At 43.3% G+C, this 19852-nt stretch overlaps 2 protein-coding genes across 13 annotated transcripts in view; one reads left to right on the top strand and one right to left on the bottom strand.

The window, feature by feature from the left end:
• Positions 1-19852, bottom strand: part of CACNA2D4 (calcium voltage-gated channel auxiliary subunit alpha2delta 4) — a 141895-nt gene that overhangs the window by 21201 nt on the left and 100842 nt on the right. The gene's annotated exons all lie outside the window — the stretch shown is intronic.
• The window catches only part of LRTM2 (leucine rich repeat transmembrane protein 2), a 733960-nt gene that overhangs the window by 694419 nt on the left and 19689 nt on the right, over positions 1-19852 (top strand). Inside the window, exons 1-2 of one of the 4 annotated variants that reach the window (XM_075210747.1) lie at positions 4838-4963; positions 5379-5499. Coding sequence is in view for 2 of the 4 variants with exons in the window: in XM_075210746.1 (XP_075066847.1) it covers positions 16849-16940 (92 nt within the window). In the remaining 2 variants the exon portion in view is untranslated. Of the gene's footprint in view, positions 1-4837; positions 4964-5378; positions 5500-13152; positions 13464-16013; positions 16941-19852 lie in introns of those variants that run through there. The other 3 variants (XM_075210746.1, XM_075210748.1, XM_075210745.1) reach the window with 3 other exon arrangements.

The following is a 19852-nucleotide window of genomic DNA, read 5'->3' as shown; positions in this document are numbered from 1 at the left end:
AATAGTTGTACTTATAGCTGCTGGTTATAGTCACTGTACTAGTTGTACTTATAGCTGCTGGTTATAGTCACTGTAATAGTTGTACTTATAGCTGCTGGTTATAGTCACTGTACAAGTTGTACTTATAGCTGCTGGTTATAGTCACTGTACAAGTTGTACTTATAACTGCTGGTTATAGTCACTGTACTAGTTGTACTTATAACTGCTGGTTATAGTCACTGTACTAGTTGTACTTATAGCTGCTGGTTATAGTCACTGTGCTAGTTGTACTTGTAGCTGCTGGTTATAGTCACTGTGCTAGTTGTACTTGTAGCTGCTGGTTATAGTCACTGTGCTACTTGTACTTGTAGCTGCTGGTTATAGTCACTGTGCTAGTTGTACTTATAGCTGCTGGTTATAGTCACTGTAATAGTTGTACTTATAGCTGCTGGTTATAGTCACTGTAATAGTTGTACTTATAGCTGCTGGTTATAGTCACTGTAATAGTTGTACTTATAGCTGCTGGTTATAGTCACTGTACTAGTTGTACTTATAGCTGCTCGTTATAGTCACTGTACTAGTTGTACTTATAGCTGCTGGTTATAGTCACTGTAATAGTTGTACTTATAGCTGCTGGTTATAGTCACTGTAATAGTTGTACTTATAGCTGCTGGTTATAGTCACTGTGCTAGTTGTACTTATAGCTGCTGGTTATAGTCACTGTGCTAGTTGTACTTATAGCTGCTGGTTATAGTCACTGTACTAGTTGTACTTATAGCTGCTGGTTATAGTCACTGTACTAGTTGTACTTGTAGCTGCTGGTTATAGTCACTGTACTAGTTGTACTTATAGCTGCTGGTTATAGTCACTGTACTAGTTGTACTTATAGCTGCTGGTTATAGTCACTGTACTAGTTGTACTTGTAGCTGCTGGTTATAGTCACAGTACTAGTTGTACCTATAACTGCTGGTTATAGTCACTGTACTAGTTGTACTTATAGCTGCTGGTTATAGTCACTGTACTAGTTGTACTTGTAGCTGCTGGTTATAGTCACTGTACTAGTTGTACTTATAGTTTCTGGTTATAGTCACTGTGCTAGTTGTACTTATAGCTGCTGGTTATAGTCACGGTACTAGTTGTACTTGTAGCTGCTGGTTATAGTCACTGTACTAGTTGTACTTGTAGTTGCTGGTTATAGTCACTGTGCTAGTTGTACTTATAGCTGCTGGTTATAGTCACTGTACTAGCTGTACTTGTAGCTGCTGGTTATAGTCACTGTACTAGTTGTACTTGTAGCTGCTGGTTATAGTCACTGTACTAGTTGTACTTATAGCTGCTGGTTATAGTCACTGTACTAGTTGTACTTATAGCTGCTGGTTATAGTCACTGTACTAGTTGTACTTGTAGCTGCTGGTTATAGTCACTGTACTAGTTGTACTTGTAGCTGCTGGTTATAGTCACTGTACTAGTTGTACTTATAGTTGCTGGTTATAGTCACTGTACTAGTTGTACTTGTAGCTGCTGGTTATAGTCACTGTACTAGTTGTACTTATAGTTGCTGGTTATAGTCACTGTACTAGTTGTACTTGTAGCTGCTGGTTATAGTCACTGTACTAGTTGTACTTGTAGCTGCTGGTTATAGTCACTGTGCTAGTTGTACTTATAGCTGCTGGTTATAGTCACTGTGCTAGTTGTACTTATAGCTGCTGGTTATAGTCACTGTACTAGTTGTACTTATAGCTGCTGGTTATAGTCACTGTACTAGTTGTACTTATAGCTGCTGGTTATAGTCACTGTACTAGTTGTACTTGTAGCTGCTGGTTATAGTCACTGTACTAGTTGTACTTATAGTTGCTGGTTATAGTCACTGTACTAGTTGTACTTATAGCTGCTGGTTATAGTCACTGTGCTAGTTGTACTTATAGCTGCTGGTTATAGTCACTGTACTAGTTGTACTTATAGCTGCTGGTTATAGTCACTGTACTAGTTAGCTGCTGGTTACTGACTCTGTCTAGTCATTTGCTGGAGTCATACTGGATGCTTGAGGTGGGTGGCTGATTCCATTGTACTCACAGATGGGTCATCAGAGCTGGTAATTACAGGGAGGAGATAGCAGTAAGACAATAATATCCAACATACACTCCGAAAACACCAGAAAACAAAAGACTAATAGACAAACACAGAGATGGAGAAGACAGGGGGAATGGGAGAAATGGATAATAAGAGAGATGCAAACAGAGAAAACAACACATTCACCAGCAAGAAACTGCCACAATGTAGACAGAGAAATTAGGGGGAAATACTGATATGTGAGGGCAGAGACAGCGAGAGGGGAAGAGAGACAGCGAGAGGGGAGGAGAGACAGCGAGATGGGAAGAGAGACAGCGAGATGGGAAGAGAGACAGCGAGAGAGGAAGAGAGACAGCGAGAGGGGAAGAGAGACAGCGAGAGGGGAAGAGAGACAGCGAGAGAGGAAAAGAGACAGCGAGAGGGGAAGAGAGACAGCAAGAGAGGAAGAGAGACAGCAAGAGGGGAAGAGAGACAGCGAGAGGGGAAGAGAGACAGCGAGAGGGGAAGAGAGACAGCGAGAATCTGATTGGTTGCTATAGGCAACATCTCCACTTTTTCAAACCTGCAGTTTAGTAAATATATCCCTGAGTGTGATGGGGATAACAGAGAGACGACAGCGTAGTAGAGAATGCAAATAACAATTAAGTGGTGTGAGATATGATGGATCTGCAGTCTTTTATTGGCCCAGTAGATGATAATGGGGCTGTATGACAATGTTGTACCCGTAGGTACTGTATATGCTGCATGTCCGATATCTTAGAAAATATCGATATATACAGAACTGTATATATTGGTATAACCCAGGATCAGAAGGTCCGACAGCAGCAGGATGAGCGCAGCCCCCATCGTATGATAACGCTTCATACACAACTGGGATCATTACACAGAAGTGGGGGGAGCTCAACCAAAAAGTGATAATTTGGGGTGGATGGGGATTATAATGGCACAATTTAACATATATAAATGTTGGCTGTTATGTCTCTTGTAAGACCTACGTTCCCTCCTCTTATTTACCCTGCACAGTGGTGGAAGGATTTCATCTTATCTCAGATTGTTTCTATAAATTAAATGTCATAAAATCATGATGTTCAGACACAGAATCACAGGATATTACACGGGACGACTCATAATCATTGTTCTAAGGAGAAGATCTGCTTTATATCATACTTTCCCACTCTCCCAGATTTCGGGGAGACCTCCCGGACTACTGGCAAAGTAGGCAAAACCCAGATCCTACTTCACTTCGCCCTGAAGTGGGCGGGGCCTCAATGTGAATGGCATCATCTGGTCCATCTCCCCACTGCAGTATGACGCAGATCATGTCATTGCGCAGTGGGAGGCGGCCTGTCATGATGCAAGTCCTGGAGTCACCCCCCGCACGTGTCCCCTAAACCTCCACTGGGGGCTTTATATTAACTACACACACATGTAAAGTCATCTATATCTATATATAGGACACTGCAAAACATTTTTTATTAATTTCAATGTTTGAACACACAGATAAGGAAATTCACCAAGGAACATTCATGCCGGTAAGAAAACAACGTTGTTTCCTAAACGTACAGTAATATAGTTACAAATACAAAGTGTACAGAGGTTGTGATGCGATTTGCAGCATCATCTTTCCAACCCCCATTGCGCAATGATGTAATGACGCAGATTGTGTCATAAGGTCCCCTGCAGCCCCCTTTGGAGCAAGTGTGATGAGTGTGAGTGTGTGTGTTATATCAGCGTGTGTGATGTGTGTGTATATGTTGTACTTGCCTACCATGCAAGTATGGTATATGTATGAATAAGTGCGTGTGGGTACATGTGTATGATGTGTTTGTATGTGTGTGTATGATGGTTGTGTGTGTCATGCATGTCTGTATGTATGATGTATGTGTGTGTGTGTTTATGATGTGTGTGTATGATGTATGTGTGTGTATGATGAGTGTATGATGTGTGTGCATATTGTGTATATCCGTGTGATGTGTGTTATGTGTATGTGTGTATTTATGATGTATGTGTGTATGTATGTATGTGTATATATGTATATGTGTGTGTGTGTGTGTGTGTGTATGTTTTTGATGTATGTGTATGTATGTATGTGTGTGTGTGTGTATGATGAGTTTATATTCTGTGTATTTGATGTGTGTATATAATGAGTGTATATGATGTGTGTGTGTTTATGTGATGTGTGTGTGATATATGTGTGTGTGTGTGTATGTATGGTTATGTGATATGTGTGTGATATGTGTGTGATATGTGTGTGTGTATGTATGGTTATGTGATATGTGTGTGATATGTATGTGTGTGTGTGTGTGTGTGTGTGTGTGTGTGTGTGTGTGTGTGTGTGTGTGTGTATGGTTATGTGATATGTGTGTGTGTGTGTGTGTGTGTGTGTGTGTGTATGGTTATGTGATATGTGTGTGTGTGTGTGTGTGTGTGTGTATGGTTATGTGATATGTGTGTGATGTGTGTATATGATGTGTGTGTATGTATGGTCATGTGATATGTGTGTGATATGTGTGTGATATGTGTGTGTGTGTATGGTTATGTGATATGTGTGTGATATGTGTGTGTGTGTATGGTTATGTGATATGTGTGTGTGTGTGTGTGTGTGTGTGTGTGTGTGTGTGTGTGTGTGTGTGTGTGTGTGTGTGTGTGTGTGTGTATGGTTATGTGATATGTGTGTGATGTGTGTATATGATGTGTGTGTGTGTATGGTCATGTGATATGTGTGTGATGTGTGTATATGATGTGTGTGTATGTATGGTCATGTGATATGTGTGTGATGTGTGTATATGATGTGTGTGTGTAGGTTGCTGTCTGGCCGCTCTCCTTGGTGCAGTCAGTGTCTGTCATGGAGCACATCAGTCTCTCCTGCACTCTCCCTGTCTCTGAGCATTTACTGCCTGCTCACTGAGCATCGGTACAGCACATAGTCCTCTCCTCCGCTCTCTTCCCTCTTCTCTGCTGTCTCTTCACTCCTCTGCTATCTCTTCCCTCCTTTCCTCTGCTGTCTCTTCCATCTCCTCTGCTGTCTCTTCCCTCTCCTCCTCTGTCTCTTCCCTCTTCTCCGCTGTATCTTCCCTCCTCTCCGCTGTCTCTTCCCTCTCCTCCTCTGTCTCTTCCCTCCTCTCCGCTGTCTCTTCCCTCTCCTCCTCTGTCTCTTCCCTATCCTCCTCTGCCTCTTCCCTCCTCTCCTCTGTCTCTTCCCTCCTCTCCGCTGTCTCTTCCCTCCTCTCCGCTGTCTCTTCCCTCCTCTCCGCTGTCTCTTCCCTCCTCTCCGCTGTCTCTTCCCTCCTCTCTGACCTGTTCCTCATTCTGCCCCTCGCTCTCACCAGCAATGAATGGCTTTTATTCTCCTGTGGCACCATCTCAGGGCTGTATTGTTTGTCGGGGGTCCGGCTCGTCTCTCCTCAGCTGTGATACTGACATCTGCTGAGGGTCTCTCCATAGAGAACGGTAAGGATGTGGGGAATGGGGGGTGGACACTGGGATTGGGCGATGCTGAGGGTATATCCTACATACCTGCTGTCAATATTTATATCTACATGATTGAAGTAAGGGGCAGTGCCAGCCCCTTTAACCCTCTAGCTGCCAGCCTGGCACAGTCACCCATGTTACAGTCATATAGTCATACATGTGGGGCTCAGCATATAATGACGTGTGTAGCAGGATGACGCACAGGTGAGAGGATCGTGTCCTGGATGGGTCACCAGTTTGTGGCACACGTATGTTTACATGCAGCTTATACCTGTTACCACGTCCGTCTTTTCTTACTAAGCTTTTCCTCTTTAATATATAGACTTTTATAGATAAATGTATTGTTTGTTTTGTGATGAAGTCAATGTAATGACATCCACTTTGTGTGTCTTTGTAGATATGTGTGGTTTATTGTGTTTTTAATGTTAGATTGTAAGCTGCGTGGGCTAATTTGTGCATCTGCAGGTCTTTATCACAGATTTATCAGTTCCGTTCTGAAAGGGTTAAACAGGGTAAAGTTAACGTGATTGGGGAACATACCTGGAATAGGCACCTTTCAGTTGGTTCACTGTGGCCAAAATCCACTCACTACTCACCACAATGGGAATACCCCACCCCCCTTCGAATATCTCATGACCCTATTGCTCTCAGTACAGCAATTCGGCTGTTTGACCCTGAAAATAATGCTTTAAAAGGAAACTAAACCTTCCCTAAAATATGGAAGGGAATTGTATTTTATTTTTTTATGCCAGATCTGTTTTGTTTACTAAATAAAATCATTCAGAAGTTACGCGCTAAAGGCTACCATAATGCTGTGAAAGTCTGTCACACAGCTCAGGTCTCAGTGTCTTTATCACAAATAACTACTAACAGGGCAATGTATTTATTCCTTAATGTTAGTGTCCTTTAGCTTCCTTTATCCCTAAACCGGGGTGAAAGGCTCATTTTGTAAGGGGGTAAATGAGTTCAGAGTATAACAGGAAGGGGTTCATAAGGGACTATATTGTATATATAGTGTATATATATATTTATCACAGACCTCGTTCTCAGAGCTTATGTTCTAATTTAGTAGTAAGTAGAAATATAGTAATTCGCCCAAGCTCACAATGCGCTGACACTGGGATCTGAACTAGGAGTCTCACAGCATCTCAGGGGTATATTTACTAAGCTGCAGGTTTGAAAAAGTGGAGATGTTGCCTATAGCAATCAATCAGATTCAAGCTGTCATTTTGTAGAATGTACTAAATAAATGATAACTAGAATCTGATTGGCTGCTATAGGCAACATCTCCACTTTTTCAAACCTGCAGTTTAATAAATCTAGTCCTCAGTGTCTGGGCATTCTGGGCCTCCATAGGAAGCAACTTCTGGTTTCCAGGTATGAAATGCTCTGTACGGTCCATTAATACAACTTGAACTAAGAACAAAGCAACGATACGCAAACCTTCCAGTAAATTAATAATCTGCAAATAGTAAGATATCAGTAAGACTCTGCAGAGGGTGAAGTGTCAGGTTCTGGATGTTCCATATGTTTTAATCCTGTAGTTAAACAAAAATATTTGCACCCCTGTTGAGTGACAGACAAGATGTGTAGAACAGAGATCTGGCTACAGGTCGCTGACTCTATTTGCAGTTTTGGTGCAGGTTGTAGGGCAGGTGACGGTCTGTTGTCGGACAGAGGTGGTTGGGCTGCAGAGAATTAATGTACTGTCACACCCCGGCGCTGAGTTATCTCTTCAATGCTAAAACGATTAATTTATTGATGCGCAGACACCGCAACGCTGGGATTCTACCTCCCGCCTGCACAATGATGTATTGTAGGGGGTCACCGTGCTGGTCTCCTTCCTAACTCTTTCATCTATAGCCTATTACAGTGTATATAGGCGGGAGAGTTGCACAGAAAAGTGGGAGACACATTATAAAACACAAATTATATGTTAGTGAAACATTGAGATTTTATGAATTCAGCTCTATATAAATTTTCCTTTTACATGGTATGTTTAAATGATATGTTCATTAAGTCCATACCCCTTCACTAAGGAATCAATATGCACCCAGAAACTTATACGTCTGCATTTTTTAACATAAAACTGCTTGTTGAATAAAAATCAACCAATGGAACAGCGCCACCCAGTGGCCACGTTACCATGAAGCACAGCAGAACACATGTTTGACATTACCAATAACACCCTCATTTCTGCCAGTAATAAGAAATCTCCAATACATTTATTTACAACCTCTAAGTCAGTCATATCCTATTTCTGTCCTATCACGGACCCCGAAATAGAAGACGGAAGATATTTCAGTCTCTTTTCTTTTGCACCTCACCGCAGTCTCCAGGCTTGTGTGAAAAGCTGCTGGGTTCTACATACAGTTAAACCCTCTGCCCCACGCACATAAAACAGCTGATAATCATTATGTTTTCACCTTGAATCCTGCAGATAAAACAGGCTTCTCATATCCCAGATCAACAAGTGGTTGGAGCTTAGAGCAGCCGCCCAGCAGAGGTGGTAATGGCAAATTATTACATGGATTTTTAGACTTTAAAGTTGGCCTTTCATTATCATCTGATGCAACTAGTCATCAAATTAGCCCCTCTCTAATATCGGTGGTGTTCTATGCAAATAAGAAAGAGAGAGATTCAACAGGTATTCCGCCTGTTCGAAAAGAAAGATGGCCGCTATAGGGATGAAAATGTAATGACACCAGTTGGATGCCTGAATTTGACGTGTTACACGCATGCGGCTTGATATGTAAGAGGTACATAGGCGAAGAGATGGGTAACCTCAATGCATGAAAACCTGCGCAATGTGTTTCTAATGAGCTTTCCATGCCTTCATCATAACTCCAATCAGCCAAACCCATTCCTGCTGAGTGCGTGCAGAGGGGCACGCTGCCCTTTCCAATCCGCCAAAGGCCTGGATATTTTTATCAGAGCTGTTATTATAATTGTACGTATATTGCTGTATATGGGCAGCACGGTGGCGTAGTGGTTAGCACTTCTGCCTCACAGCACTGGGATCATGAGTTCGATTCCTGACCATGGCCTTATCTGTGTGGAGTTTGTATGTTCTCCCCGTGTTTGTGTGGGTTTCCTCCGGGTGCTCCGGTTTCCTCCCACACTCCAAAAACATACTGGTAGGTTAATCGGCTGCTATTAAATTGCCCGTTTTGTGTGTATGTAAATTAGGGGATTTAGACTGTAAGCTCCAATGCACCAGGGACTGATGTGAATGAGTTCTCTGTACAGCGCTGCGGAATTATTGGCGCTATATAAATAAATAGATGAAGACGATGATACTGCTACTTCAGCAAAATAGTCAGTTTCTAGGCTTCACCCAAGAAGCTTCAATCAGACAAAACTCCTGACACCCCCTCACACTAAGGTGATGGGGCATATCTCACCAATTTAAGTGGGACAGTCCCCATTCTTTACATCTCTGCACATTTAGGCTCCTGCAAGCCAAGAGTGGGATTGGGCACTTTAAGTTGTATTCAGTAAACCATCTAGGCCAAGAATGGGCAAGTGATTGTCCTTGGGCCGCACGCTGGCCTCCGAGCCGTCCCCTGCGGCCCCAGCTCCTTCCTGCTGTACTGTCAGATAGCGTGTAACATGTATGTAAAATGCCTCCTGATACGTTATTACCGATAGATGTCTTTTTCTTTGATTAAATGTATTGTTATAACGTATTACTGAGAATGAGGGCAATGTGTGGCCCTTGTGTACGTTGGGGGGCCACGCCATGATCCAGGATGTAAGCGAGGTACGCGGCCGCTGACGATAGACCCCGATACTCTTTAGTAACAGCTCACAGTTGAGTAGGTAAATGTTCATTTAGTCTGTGGCTTTGTGTAGCGCTGAGCGGTGAATACGTGACGGACACATTGTGTCACCTCTAGGACCTGTTAGTACCCGAGTAAGATGTTACAATCTGCAGGGCACAGACGTACTGACCGTGCAAATCCCAAATTAAATTAATCCCCCAGACTCAGGTGAAATATATTAATTACAATTCAATATGTATTTCATCAGAACATCACCACAGGCTCTCTGTGATAAAGCTTCGCTCAATAATTAGTGCCTCAAACTGTACTGTCAATTCACGGTGTAATGAACATGACACTAAACTCACCCTGGGACCAGAGCGAGATGTGTGTATATTCTCTATATATTATATGATATAAGGATTTATACCACCACCCCAACCCACACACTGCTGCAGGGTAAGATATATAACATTCATCCTGCTTATAAATTAGATTTATTCTCAGTATATTTTGATCAGCCTATTCTGCAATTAAAACTTTCTTCTCTGCATATTTGCATTTATTCACCTAAGTGGGAGGTGCCATAGTGATAGCTCGCTAGAGATGAAAAGAATTATGGGTCATAGGAAATCATGAATGACTTGTAAAAAGGGGCAGCGTGTTTTATTTAGATGTGCCTGTTTTATGCTCTGTAAATCCATTGTACTTCTGCAGCTACATGTGACAGTTTAAGAATGAAAATTAAATATACAAATATACAAAAGTATCACCCAACATCACCATCCACATAATGTTTCCTCTGCTTGTTTGACCCTCGTTGTATCCTGGGAGACTGTTGGCAGACACCGGTGTATGAGGAGTTACAATAGAGGATGCCGATACTGTTACACTCAGTGGTTACAATGTAACTATCTAATGACACAGTACTGTGTGGTGTATATTACAGTACTCTCACATGTAATACAGACAGGTGTGCGTGTATTCATCTCTGTTGGAGAAGGAGTCTACCCGTAATTATATTTCATTGAAGTATTATATTAATATATTTATTTATTGTTTATTTATTAGAATTCTTTTAAAAGCTCCTTTTGAAACTATGTTCAGACAACTTGGGATCTATTTATTAAGGGGCGAACTCTGAGAGAGGGTAGGAATTGGGCCGTATTCACACAACCGCTCTATAGTTAGCAGAAGTTGCCGCAGATACGCCAGTCTGGAGGTGTTGCGCTTGCAGATGCTCCACCCCTGGAGCAATGATCTAATGATCATCAAGAACCCTCTCGGGTGTAAGAACAAAACAGATTAGGAAGGAATTTCCCGAAGTATGAAACTTCCCTGTTGTGAAACTCAACTACCTCAAACACCAATCAGCAGGGGCTGGCACCCCAAATCACAGGCTTCAGCTGTGCAAATGATCAATACCTCCACGTGGATGGAAGAAAACCCCAAATATGTCAGAGCGGACAAGAGATCAAATCAGTAACCTCAGATTACCTCCATAATCCTCATCTCACATTACCCCGGCCATATACCGGACTGTCATATCCAAGACCATCGTCAAAGCCAGGATTTACCTTCACATAATTTGAAACATTTTAAGAACAGGGGGAAAAAAATCTAATAAACAGAAGAAGTGGGAAACGAGAGTGGGTGATAAGAAAAGGATGATGATGAGAGTGGGAAGACAGAGGATGGGGATATTACATCATTTAGGCAGCACAGTGGCTCAGTGGTTAGCACTTCTGGGATCATGAGCTCGATTCCCGAACGTGACCTTATTTGTGTAGAGTTTGTATGTTCTCCCTGTGTTTGCGTAGGTTTCCTTCGGGTGCTCCAGTTTCCTTCCAAAAACATACTAATTGGCTGCTATCATATTGCCCTACTCTCTCTCTCTCTATCTCTGTGTATATGTTAGGACATTTAGACTGTAAGCTCCTATGGGGCAGGGACTGATGTGAGTTCTCTGTACAGCGCTGCAGAATTAGTGGCGCTATATAAATAGCTGATGATGATATTGTCTTTATTGGCATGAAGCGATGACATATAACCAGGCTGGCGGACAGAGAGGACGAGAAACGTTTTCTAAATCCTATCTATAGTGATTCATTCATATGTTTGGTAAACTGTTCAACACATAATGAGTCCGCTACACATTTATCGTCTTCTCATTCATACCGTTGTGTCATACAAGCCATAACCCGTACATCACACAGCTACCCCGTCCTCCTAGACACCAGTATGACACATCGGGGCAAATCTCCTAGAACCAATCTCCCTCTAGACAATTATCTGTATCAGATATGAAATAGAACTAGCTCTCTTTATGGATAATATGACATAAAACCTGAATTTCAATGATCACTTGGACATTTTGTAGACTGAAGTTGAGTTGTCGACCTGTAGGACATCACCCCAATTCCAACATCACTCCTGATCTGAAGGGACTCTACAGAACTCTAACTCAGGTCATGATGAGGTCCCAACGCTCTACGGGAACTCCAAGACTACAAGTACTTATTCCACTACCAGAAAACTCTAGAAATAAGTTTCTCTGCTTTGATTGGCCACGGAGTAACCCCAAGGAAAATAAAGATGCCGGATAGAAGGCAGATTACATCAATTAGGCAGAATAAACAGAGACCTAGGGCCCTGATACAGTGTGGTCTGATGATGACTACATGTGACTGTTAGCCTAATATATTGACCAGTCACCCCATACAGCACACTGTACGCACCCTCCCCCATATTTATAAGGAGCCTTGTTATCACTGCTTATGTTTGAGGAGCTACAACCTGTGCGGGGCTGGACAGGTGAGAGGTCAGAGGTGTATGGACGGGAGCAGTTGGTCAAGGCTTTGAAGCTGAGGTTGACCTGCTGTAGGTGGATTGAAGGTTACGGGGAGAGTGTAGGGATCTGCAGAGACTTCCAGTGGACGTACAGCGACACAGGAGGAAGAGGAGGCTCACAGCATCTAAGGTGGCTGCAGTGACAGATGGGGGCAACGCCGGACAGGAGGAGGTTGCAGTAGTCCAGGCGGGAGATAATGGGAAAATGGAAAAGGGTTTTGGTAACATCCAGATTGATGACGGGACAGAAACAGGGACTGAATATGAGGCTTAAAGCTGGAGGCCGAGTCAAGGATGACACCAAGACAGCGACATGGGGAACTCTATGTATCATGGTGGAAATGGTGGAGCAGCTGGACACATAAATATGGATAAAAGGGACACATGGGAGGACAGGTAGGTGGATGTCGTCTGCATGGAGGATGAAGCAGCGGATAAGGTGCAGAGAGAAGAGGTGTAAAGAGAGAAAAACAGAGGTTCAAATACAGAGCCTTCAGGGGCCCCAACAGGGGATGGATGAAAGGATTATCAACTGGGAGATGATGGGGCCACAGAAAGGATTGTTTGGATAATACAAGAAGAAATGTGACAAAGAGGTCACCAGATCATCACTCTATTGTCAGCTGAAATAATAGACTCCTGGATATTGTGCATTGGACGGTCGGTCATATACAGAGGTACACTTACCTCCCCCCTCCTCCTAATACACAGACATCAGGACACACTGACCTCCCCCCTCCTCCTAATACACAGACATCAGGACACACTGACCTCCCCCCTCCTCCTAACACACAGACATCAGGACACACTGACCTCCCCCCTCCTCCTAATACACAGACATCAGGACACACTGACCTCATCCCTACTCCTAATACACAGTCATCAGGACACACTGACCTCCCCCCTCCTCCTAATACACAGACATCAGGACACACTGACCTCCCCCCTCCTCCTAATACACAGACATCAGGACACACTGACCTCCCCCCTCCTCCTAATACACAGACATCTGTACATTAGGTTGGCAGTGAATGGGTTACAGAGTGCCAGCACCTTTCCTCTCATAGATTAGGGGTTCAATGTGCTAAATCCCCCCCACCGCCACCATGTGAAATGAGAAGCACAGATTAAGACTTGAGCCGTATTTCGCCAAGAGATTATGCCCCCAGCAGGAAATTAAACCAGCGTTGGCAGAGGGTAGTCTGAGCGCCCAATCCAATTCCTTCACACAATCCAAGATCCTCACATTCAAAAACTGTCAGCATCACACAGGGCACAGCCGTACCCCGGCCAGGGATCACCAGCTGCCAGACACAGACATCAGTACAGGTAAATCTTACTGCAAAGGTTTTATTATGTAAATCCACAATCTGTGCATGTAATGTGTGAGTGTGCAAATGTGCGTGTTCTGTGTACGTTCAGCTAAACGACTTTCATTTCATTCATGCTGATCTCACATTGTCATTGGCTGCCCTACAAAGCTAGCAATCTAATTTCAGTTCTCAGCCTAGGAATCTGAACGGTATCGCCCTACAAACACCCATCAATGTTCCAAGATTCTTTTTCAGAGCAGAACAATACACATATGTTTGCAGTGTATGACTGTGGCACCATTTGTACCCTATAGACATGGAGGTCTGTTTATAACATTAATATGATTTTCGATTGGTGCTCAGTAATCTCTTTCTTCCTCCGCTCCTCGGCGCCACTGGTTAGCAGCGGGAAGAGGAGTCTTGCCGTTTGCCCAGCCCTTCCCGGGACCCTCTGCGCGTGCCTGAACCAGCTAGGACCTGGAAGCCCAGACTTGGGGTCACCTGTTCCAGACACTTGTCAAAAACTAATATTGAAAAAAAAAAAAAAAAAAAAAATGAATTAAGAAAAAACAGAAAGGAAAAATGCTTTATTGTAATAAGCATTGGAACGGCGTTCGTGATCGGAGGAGAGTAATGGTAGTTGTGGGGGTTTGGCAAATAGGGAGAATCCTGTTTTTCGCAGGGGTTACCTCCTTTTGATAAATAGTCACCATCATTTGTTTAACGGCAGATTAGATGTAATTATTACTGTGTTTATGACGTCTAATTTCTTTCCCGGTGGTATTTCTGCCACATCTACCTGGGCGTCGGATCCAAGGATCTACTACTTTCAGTATAAAGAAATATATACATTTTCTAACATTCTCAGAGAGACCGACACTTGTTTTATAATCGACTTATTCATGGCTCTGTGTTACCAGGACACAGAGAAGGTCGCGATGCTGTAAGATATAGTCAGCGTCTGGCTGTCCGTCACAGCCGAGCAATTCTTATTTGCTTATTTTATTTACAGCGACAATTCCCCCCCAGTAACGCGACAGTTAACTTCTCGTCCGCCCCACTTTACTAGATTACCCCAGAAATGTTGTATTGGAATAAGCAGATTAGTAACGCGGTATCCTAGAAAATAACGCAACTTTTTAAGCTTATAATATGCCGTATGTGTAACATTTGTCCCAGCAGCTGTGTTATAAAGCGGTCGCCATGTTTGGTGCCTACTGACCTAATATAGCAGTTTTACCCTTGGCTCAGTAAAGAATGTTGGCGCACGTAGATTGCAAGCTCCATGGGCAAGTTTCAAGTGGATTTTCTATGTTATTTGTATTATCTGTTGTAAATGGATTCATTGTGATAAATAATACACATCCAAGTACAATACAGCGTTTATAAAGTGATCTGCGTTCTGCAGCGTTGCACATAGATAGTTTAACCCTAGTGTGCGTGTGGTGGGGAATATAGATTGTAAGCTCCACTGGGGATCGGACTGATGCGAATGGTTACATATTCTCTGTACAGCGCTGCGCAATATGTAGGCGCTATATAAATAACTCTTATTAATTATAGTTAATCACTTTCCATGCAGGAAGTGAATATATTGATTTATATCATTGGACCACCTAGAACCTCACATTTGCTTCCCTATCCAGAGCTCAGAACCTGGTTTTATTATGACAAAGTTATAAATCCCAACGTTACCAACGTCCGCTCTAAGTGCGCCGTCGGAGGTAATGATTCTGCCGGCCGGAGAGAGTGCGTCAACCCCATTATCAGGAATGATATGAGCACCGAACTCGGTTATAGTTTTATTTTAAAGACCCCTTGTTGATAATTGTTAGAGCCTAGATAATAAGGAAAGAATGGTAAAACCCTGTACCGCTCCAGGACATTAGGATCAGCTGGCAATTATTATTATTATTATTGCACTGTACAGAGTATACATAATCACTCACATCAGTCCCTGCCGCATAAGAGCTTACAGTCTAAATTATCTTCCAATAAGTAAACACTGACTCAGGCCCATTAACCTACCAGAGTGCGAGGAAACACACAAACACGGGGAGAACATACAAACTCCACACAGATATGACCATGGTCAGGAATCGACCTCATGACCCCAGTGCTGTGAGGTCACAATGCTGACCACTCTGCCGCCATGTGTCATCCACATACATGTGTGGTCATCAGCTTCCACGACTACACGAGTTTAATAAATTCGGTCTTTCAGCAGTCGGGTGTTATGACAATCGTCACCTGTGGTCATACAGACATGACGTTAGTGCACAGCGTGACACACAGAAAGCAGCTTTGGAAGACGCTGAATATCTGAGTCATTAAATGATCTCAGGATACTGTGAGGTTCAGAACCAACAAGCAGTACGACACAAAATAAAGATAAACAATGTACAGTTCAACTATGATTAACTGACACCAATTTACCTGTACAGTGCAATCCTGGGAGTAATATGGACACAGGGAGGGGGCACTGGGGTACAGGAGAATCCCCTTCTCTCGGGGGCACAGATTTAAGAAGAATTTATATAAATGCTTGTGTATCTTTATATAGATATATATATATATAGAGAGAGAGAGAGAGAGAGAGAGAGAGCGGGAGAGAGAGAGAAGGAGAGAGAGACAGAGAGCGGGAGAGAGAGACAGAGAGAAAGAGAGAGAGGAGAGTGAGAGAGAGACAGAGACAGAGAGAGAGAGAGAGAGAGAAGGAGAGTGAGAGAGAGACAGAGAGAGAGAGAGAGAGAGAGGAGAGAGAGAGAGAAGGAGAGCGAGAGAGTGAAGGAGAGAGAGACAGAGAGCGGGAGAGAGAGGAGAGTGAAGGAGAGAGAGACAGAGACAGAGAGACAGAGACAGAGTGAAGGAGAGAGAGGGGAGCGAGAGAGACAGAGAAGGAGAGACAGAGAGCAGGAGAGAAAGATAGAGAGAGAAGGAGAAAGAGAAGGAGAGATAGAGACAATGAGAGACAGAGAGAAGGAGAGAGGCAGAGAAGGAGAGACAGAGAGCAGGAGAGAGAGAGACAGAGAGAGAGAGACAGAGAGCAGGAGAGAGAGAGACAGAGAGCAGGAGAGAGGGGAGAGAGAGAGACAGAGAAGGAGAGACAGAGCAGGAGAGAAAGATAGACAGAGAGAGAAGAAGAATATATGTGACAGGGAGAAGCTGTAAGTGCTTTGGTTTCTGTTGCCCGCTGTGTGTGCGCAAGTACATTACTAATTGGTTTCATGCCTGTAGGTCGCTGCATAATGTAGGTCACCTCTGCCCTCATGAGATGAGCTGCGCTGTGGGGCGAGGGCAGCGAGACCCCCAGCACATGACATCCAGGGCAATGGTAGCCTGGTAACTCTGAGCCCCTAAACCAACACAGGTCCCTGGGTGACCTGGAATCAGCAGCCTGTATGATCCGGGTGAGAGGGGAGGACGCTGATCTCCTGCCGCTGCGGAGGAGAACGCAGAGAAGGTTTCCCAGAGGACGCAGGAGCAGCAGAGGGTGAGTCCCCGTGTGGGTATCTGTATAATGAGGCTACGCAGGGGGCAGAGACCTAATACCAGGGACAGGTGTTACTGCGGTTGATGGGTTTTGTTTTCGCTTCGACCAATACAAGAAGCCGGGAAGCCTATTCAACACGATTTGCGGCGGTATTTGTACAGTCGTGACACCTGTTCTGTTACCGCCATGTGAGGATGGAAGTAACAGAACAAAAGCATTAAAAAAAGGTTTTATTTTCTGAATTGTTTTATCTTTAGTATAATACAATCTATTTTTATACTCTATTTAATATTTTGTTCCATTGAAAGGCATGCTGGCTCAGACATGCACACGCTGGCAATATTTTTGGGGTTGTAATGATAAATAGACCCAACACGTGCGTTACTGTAAGGTTGTAATAAGACGCAGGTCTATTGCGTTCACCCTCTCGTAGAATATAATTTTGCTGATGGAGACAAAAACCCCACTGTGACAGTTGATAATTTAGGGGCTTATTTATCAAAGATAAGTATGTGGACCCCCTCCCCCAAAAAACATGGCAATCTGATAAAGTCCCTGGATCAATCACTCACATAATGTCCTCTACTAAGTACAGACACCACTTCCGATCCATTTTTCATTCTGGTTGCGAAGTTGCCATCACTGCCTCATGTAATAAAAAATCCACAGCTTCACTACCCTTACAGTAAAGAACTCTTTCCAACGCTGGTAGTGGAAGCATCTTTCTTCTGCATGGACCTTGGTATGAAAAGTTCATTAGACAAATCTTTGGATTGGCCTCAATTAATATGTCTAAATCTATTTAGGTCACCTCTAAGGTGTCTTTTGTCCAAAATAAACAACCCCAGTTGTTCTAACCGGTTTATAATTTAACTCTTCCTTTCCCTTTATGTATTAACATTTCAGGTTTCCTTATCTCCTTCTCACATTGAGGTGCCCAAAACGGTACCCTGAAACTGTCTAATTAGTGACTTATTGGTAACACATTGTCCTAATTCATCTTTCTTAAGATTCAAATGAAAACATATCTTGAGATCCGCTTGTATCTGTATACAGACACGCAGGAGTACAAGTTACGTGCGTGAAGTTGTGTTCACACTGCATACGCAGATGAATCCAGCCCTACCTCCGCACCTACCTCCCTTTTTATGCATCCTGAAATTTTTTTGCAGCTGCTGCCTGGCACTGTGCTGCTGTGAAGGGTGCCCCTGGTGGCCACAGCTGCAATTACAGGCAGTACTCTGCTTTCTATTAACTAGTATTCCAAAGTCCTGTCCATCTCAGGTCTCCCGGTCTGTATTCCATCACCTATGTAGGTATCATAGTAACATGTGTCATGTTTACTGGGAAAAGAAAGAGTTCTGTATAAATTAATGCAAAATGTAACTGAAAGAATGCAGCTTAGCAGTTCTCAAAATGGTGAAAACAGCTGAAAATCAATTAATCGCCACAATAACACTAATAATACTAATACTAACACTAACAGATCATCATCTCTGCAGATATAGGCTCTATAATCTTAGAACAAGAGTTGCACCGAACAGCAGATTCACTACTTCTCTAAGATTACAACTAAGAGAAACGGCTTTAATTGAAAAGGACGGCTGATTTCATTGATGAGTATTAAACAATTGTGCTAGCTGCCAGGTAAATTCAGGTATTTTTAATTTTGTCACATTAAAAAAAAAAAGGATTTTTTTTTTAGATTTATTTTGACTCAGTTTTAGGACTAAATCCTCTATTGATATTCTAATTCCCACTGACCACGCTCTGGGATAACACGTCCAATTTTTAGTTCTGCAAAGTTCAATTGAATCTGCCAACAGCTCCTTTTTTTCACCGATTCACTACTCACTGTGAATAATTTTAGAAACAGACAAAGACAAATCTGTTCTCTAAGGAGGTTATCAACAGAGAGACATAAGGAGATCATTATAAATAGTGTCCGTTGCTTTTAATCTGATTATCATTTGTTGGTGCCAAATTGATTACACTATGGGGGGACTTCACTTGGCCGCGTCACTCACTCGTGACAGTAACACGTTCTGCGCACTATACCGATACTATGATGATTGTGCGTATTATTACCATTAGTACGGTAGTTTCAACGCTGATTTTTGCTCGCAGCACTGAGACCCGCGAGTAGAAACCTGCGTTAAACTTACCGCACTATCAGTAATAGTGCGCGGCCAATTGAATTCCCCCCCATCGGTGTTTCTTTTCGTTTATCTGACAGTTTTAGGACAAATTCTACTTTTTTTTGTTGTCTACATTTTTCTTTTCTTATCTGATGAAATGTGACGCTTCGTTCTATGTATAATATATGGCGAAATCTATATATATCTTATACCTAAACAGACAGAGACGCTGCAGAAAAAAATCAACTCTGCCAAACAGCGGCCGTGGGTCGGCGTGGGGCTTATTTTAGCCGTTACCGATTGTGTCAGAGGCCTCGTCACATGTGATGCGGCCGACAGTGTGCCCCCCGGGCTTCCCTCTCCCAGCCCGCCCCTGCCTATGGTACACACACACCATAAACTACACACAACTGCTCAGACGTTCATTATATCACAGCACACTAGTGATTGGCAGGATTTGTAGAGGGGGGGTTTCCACACCACGCCGCCAGTGGGCGTGACCAGCATGAATGGGGGCGTGGCTATAATTTTAGACAGTGCTTGGCTGCTCCCCAACTCTTCCTATCCCCATAATATACATGGGCAATGCTGCGTGTACTACTGTTAGGTGCACGCAGCTCTCCCTTTTCAAGCAGAGCCGGGTGAAGCGGGAGCAAGGTCCAGCCACCTCAATTATACATTGCCTTGCCTTAGGCTTGGAGAGGGGTTTCCAGGCACTAGGAAATCCCCCCCCCCCCCCTCGGTTTGCCTATGATTGGGTCTGTACAATCTGCC

Source organism: Mixophyes fleayi, chromosome 4 (genome assembly GCF_038048845.1).
Source record: "Mixophyes fleayi isolate aMixFle1 chromosome 4, aMixFle1.hap1, whole genome shotgun sequence".
NCBI lineage: Eukaryota > Metazoa > Chordata > Amphibia > Anura > Limnodynastidae > Mixophyes > Mixophyes fleayi.
Note: the sequence above shows the minus strand (reverse complement) of the source record. Positions and strands in the feature narration are given on the sequence as shown.